Source organism: Theobroma cacao, chromosome 3 (genome assembly GCF_000208745.1).
Source record: "Theobroma cacao cultivar B97-61/B2 chromosome 3, Criollo_cocoa_genome_V2, whole genome shotgun sequence".
Taxonomy (NCBI): Eukaryota; Viridiplantae; Streptophyta; class Magnoliopsida; order Malvales; family Malvaceae; genus Theobroma; species Theobroma cacao.
In genome coordinates this window covers 1,947,518-1,952,876 of record NC_030852.1, presented here as the reverse complement: position 1 = coordinate 1,952,876, position 5,359 = coordinate 1,947,518, and the positions used below count along the sequence as shown (strand labels likewise).

At 32.6% G+C, this 5,359-nt stretch overlaps 1 protein-coding gene across 1 annotated transcript; it reads right to left on the bottom strand.

The window, feature by feature from the left end:
• On the bottom strand, positions 2,391–4,843 carry LOC18604080 (mediator of RNA polymerase II transcription subunit 15). Its single transcript, XM_007036411.2, is given in 4 exon segments — positions 2,391–2,683; positions 2,903–2,931; positions 2,995–3,070; positions 3,751–4,843. Coding segments are annotated over 4 exon segments (1,116 nt in total). The 5' UTR covers positions 4,469–4,843.

Here is a 5,359-nt window from a genome sequence, read left to right as displayed (position 1 = left end):
AAGAATTGCTTAATTTGATTATATATATTATACTAGTTTTATTTTAAGTGTGTAATTTGTAAATGAATTGGTTTTACAAGAGGACATCCAAATTATAACTTACAAATATCAACTTATTAAGTTTCGGGTTTGGATTCTAAAAAGGGAGATAATTTTTTTGGAATGAGAGAAGATTACCTCTTATTGTATAATATAACATTTATCTATCAAAATTAGACTTATGAATAAAATCGCAGAAGTGTTATAAATCAGAAAATGAATATAATAAAACTACTACTATCTAGAGGTGTTCATGAGTCGAATTGGATTCAAATCTAACTTATCTAGCCTAATTTTTTTTACAAAAAAGTTAAACTCGAGCCCTAACTTATCTATTTAACTATTATTTTGATATTGTTAAATATATTTTAAAATTAAATTTTAATAAAATATAATATTTATAATTTAAATAAGTTAATCGGATTAGATCAGGTTCAGACTTAAAAAAACTCTACCAACCACTCGTAGACACTTTTATAGTTCCATCTTATATTATTTGTTCGTATTTGATTTTCATGGAGAATAAAACAATTTTGACTTTAGTATATTTTATATTAAAATTTAAATTTTTTTTATAAACTAGATGTTTGATGATTTTTAATAGAAAAAAATCATAAAAATAAATTTAAAATGTAAAAAGCAAGAGTGTTAATTAGCGATTCAAAAAAAAAAAAAGAACATATAGTTTTAACAAAAAAATTAACACCTGAGTTTATATATATGGATATAAAAATATAGATGTTTTGAATGAGTTGAAAATGGTACCCAATTTGATCACTCTCTCTATGTTTTTTTCCCTTCAATTTTATGTTAAAGCTACCATTTTCCATTTTTGGTCTCCCTACTATACTTTTTAATTTTTCCAATTTGCCACCACTATATATCATTCATTATTCTAATTTCTCTTCTCATTATCAAATAAAGCTTTTTCTTTTTTTTTTTTTTTACAATTTTTTCTCTAAAGAAGAACAATCTAACACGTAGTTGCAATATGCTATTGCTAGCTAGTCAATGCTGCCAAATTTAATTTGTCTCATTTCTTTTCTTTTTTCCCTTTCCATTTTGTTTTTACTTGATTTTCTCCTCAAAACTTCAGTACTTCATGGCCCCTCCCTCTTTCTTCAGCAATATACAAAGTCGTCATGCTAAGTTTTGGATAGCGGTAGTAAAGACAGAAACGAAACTAACTAATTTTTATTAGAAGGTCAAAAATAAAAAGAAATAAAAATTAAATTCTTTTTTAGAGAATCATTAAGAGAAAAAATATATAATATATACCAAATTTAAAAAATGTGACCCCCCGTAATTACACAAGGCTCACAAAGAGAATAAGTGTGTGAGAAAAGGAGGTGAGAAAGAAAAGTCTTGCTGATTGGCTGGCATTGGAAATTATTGAGAAAAATTTCACTGCAAAAATTTTACTTTATTTGACATTGCATTTGCAAGTCAAATTCGGTGATTGCAATCTAAATGCAATTCCAATTGCAAAGTCAAAGGAACTCTTAGAGAACCATGAATTTGAAGACAAAAAATTTTAAAAATACTGAGTTAAAGTGTTATTTTAATAAAACATTATATTTAATGCATGTTTTCATCAAATTAATAAAGGAACGATAAGTTAATTACAAAATCTCAACCCTTTTACGTAAAAAAATATATAAAAATTGATAACCCCAGCTGCAATCTTCATCATAGAAATTATTAGATAAGTTGAGTACGGTGGCGGTGGTGTACACATATATATATATATGCTATAGACAAGTTATGAAAATATAAAATGTGATTGTACTATATGCTATAGAATGTCTTTCCACTACAGCGAGATGCAGTCTACTATACTTGCCTTACTTGAATTTCCTAAATGTTTTAAAATGAGTTGAAAAACAGCACGGCATCGAGTTTGGTTGATAATATATAAAATTGCATTTTTTTTACACAAGTGCATCATGTTTTCGAAAAGCTCTCCGTATCGTTGTCTTGTTCCTTTCTTATGTTCACTCACTAAGTTTATACTCACGTTTTTAAACTTCATGTTTTAGGTTTTCTGAGTTAAAGGTGATTACATCCTAGGATAAGGTGCTCCTCCCTATTCATTGCTCGGTAAGTTTAACATGATACTAAATGTTAGCAACCGTGTCTAGAGTCATTCCACTAACGATCAAAGTATAATTATGTATATATAAATACTTAATGTGAAATACTAATATTCAATTGTCAAGCTATATATGTATATTATGGTTGATGATGCCATTATGAATGTATAATTGAGTTTTATAAATTATTTTCAAAAAAAATGATATTTGAACATTACGAATTTTGGATTCTAAAAAAATATAGATTAATGTATTAGATTATATAGATAGGCTTACTTGGGCTTTGTGGACTATACCCATTAGATCCATGCGTCGATTATAGCTCGAAAATTGAATTGTGACAGAAGGATCCCAGCCTCTATGTTGAAGCTCCCTGTACTCTTGGCAAAGAGCACACCATTCACAAAGGAAGTGAGTAACCCAATCCGGGCCTGGAGCTTCCGGGAGCCCCAACTTGTTTCTTAGTTTGGTCCGGTGCGTACATGACAATAGGCATGGCATTCCAATTAAGAAGGCGATTGCACCATAGAGCAGTCCACTGATTCCACAAGCTGTTCCAACACCATGCATGAAAATTAAATTTCTTTCTCTTTTTAAAACACTATATATATATATATATATATACATATATATATATATATATTGACATATCAAAACTTGAAAACTATATGTTCTCTTTTTTTTTTGAACACTTAATATTCTTACTTGTATTTTATCATATCAATTTTTCATAATTCTTTTAATTAATTTATTATCAAAAACCATTGAACATTTCGATGTTATAAAAAAATTCAAAATTCTAAAAAAGAATCAGAAATATATTAATGGATGCATGGGAAAGAATGCTAAAAGACTTCTTTACTTTCTTGTGTGGCCAGCATCCACAATTTCAGCGATCTGGCCGAATGTCAAGCATGGGAAAAAGGCTGTCACTAGAGCTGAAAGCAGTAACAATAAATAAAAATTAGTCAAATCCTCAGTGATGCATCTATACAAATTATTAATATATATATGTACACAGGTATTTTTATTTTATTTAATTTTAAAATATATTATATAAAATTAATAGTTAAATGAATGGATTAGGTCGATCCCAAGTTTGGCTTTAAAAATTAATAAGTGGAGTAAGCTGACCCATACTTGATCCGCAGATACCNTATTTTATTTTTATTTAATTTTAATTTAATTGTACCAACTTGTACGGTATTCACCATTATATTGTTATCTATAGATTAATTTTTCTCACTTGACAATTGACATAACAAATATTCATTAGATAATTAAAAGATTCCATTTATAAAGATGAATTTATTTATAAATATAATGTTTAAAGTTGAAGTAATAACTTTTACTGCTTCAAATGAGACAAACAATCTCATTGTGACTCGGTAGCCAACTCTTGGCTTATTCAGTAATTCCTTTCTTTATAACTTTCATAAGTAAAAAAAAAAATGTGTGAGACAAATATACTACAGTATCAAATGTTTGTGGCCTGTTAATATGAAAACAAAAGCAGAATGCAATGAGTCAACGACCACACGACGTGTGTAGTTTTTCTTTGTCTGTGCATGCACCCATGTACAGAACATAGTGAAACGTGAAAAAGGAGGAGCTTTACAATTCATTGGATCATCCATGAAATCGAAAAGGCCACTTCTCCAACCGTCTCCAGCAACTGGGATTCCGGCTACAGCAGCAGGTTGACCACCGGGTTTATGTGGTGATGCAAGCGGCATACCCGGACCCTGTTGAGGCAGGTCAGCAGGTTGAGGAAATGCTTGTGGTGAAGCGTTAGGAGCGTAGACGGTCTGAGGTTGCATCACCCTTGGGCCTACATTTGAGTACATCTGATTGGTTGGCTGGCTCTTGGGCGGTTACTGCACTGGCTGTGGTGGATATGCTGCAGGCTGGTTCGGGTTCGGCCTATTTTGATACATTGGATTGTTTTGCAAGTTTTGGGGTGGGTATTGTGCTGGCTGGGGCGGAGGATAGGCTTGGTTAGGCTGCGGTGGAGGGTATTGTGTCGGCTGCTGCTGTGGGGGATATTGTGTTGGCCGCTGCTGAGCTGGTGCTGGCTGCTGCGGTGGGGGGTATTGCATTGGCTGCTGCTGTGGCTGGAACTGATGTTCCTGAGTCTGAGGATTATTTCCAACTGTGCCCATCTGCTGAGCCTGGTACTGCTGCCCCTGTTGATTGTTCTGATAAGTTGCCGCTAAATATTGATCAGGAATCGGTGCAGCTTCCTGATTCGGCTCATATTCCTGAGGCTGTAGCTCGTATTCCGTTTGAATCTGTTGAGACTCGTACGCAGAATGGTCTGCATCAGGGTTTCCCATACCTTCTCACCACTCTTCTTTCAACCCAAAAGCTAGGTAGCACAAGAAGGTAGTTCACAACTCGTTACAACAAAGCTAGCTTCTTTGTAAGGAGAAACAAAAAAAAAAAAAAAAGAAATCAACGCTGCATAAGCTAAAATAGAAACATTCAAAGGATGATGAAGCAAAACCTGAAGGATATTTCCTAGAAAATGAAATCATAGAAAATTGTGTAGTATAAATTTAGCAACTTGTCAGAATATATAATCATGAAGCGAGAAGGGGGGAGTGGACTGTGAAGAATTATTTGACATGGGGAGAGAGCTAATATCGGTGAGCACCATTTTTTCTCAAACTATACAAAGTCTATGGCGACGTGAGAGATGAGGTTGGAGTGGAATGATTGTCGGGTTTACTTTGACTATACGTTGGGTGAAAGACGAAGACTTGTTTTTCCCAAGCAAAACGGCACGCAATGGGAAGCCATGTGCGTGTTGTCGGCCTTAACGCGTCGACATAGTGGCTAATGGAATTTTGGTACCGATATAAGCCTATGACCCGAGAAAAAGAGATACATATCGACACATATAGTGCAGAAAACACTATGATTTTGCGGCCTCCTAACTTTGTTGAAAGTGGACAAATTAATTTGGAGTATATGGAAAGACCAAGTCAATCAGAAACTTGATCATTGATAAATGTTTCTCACTTTAAAAATGTAAAATAATTGCAAGGGCAGAGCTAGAACATTTTAAACGAGGATCAAACAGAAAGAGACATTAAACAATCAAATAAAACTTTATATATAATTCAATTATCACTCATCTAAAAGATTAAATAAAATTTACAAGACATTAAACATACAAAAAAATACATATTAACAGTAATTATGGTGTCATGTTTGTATATATA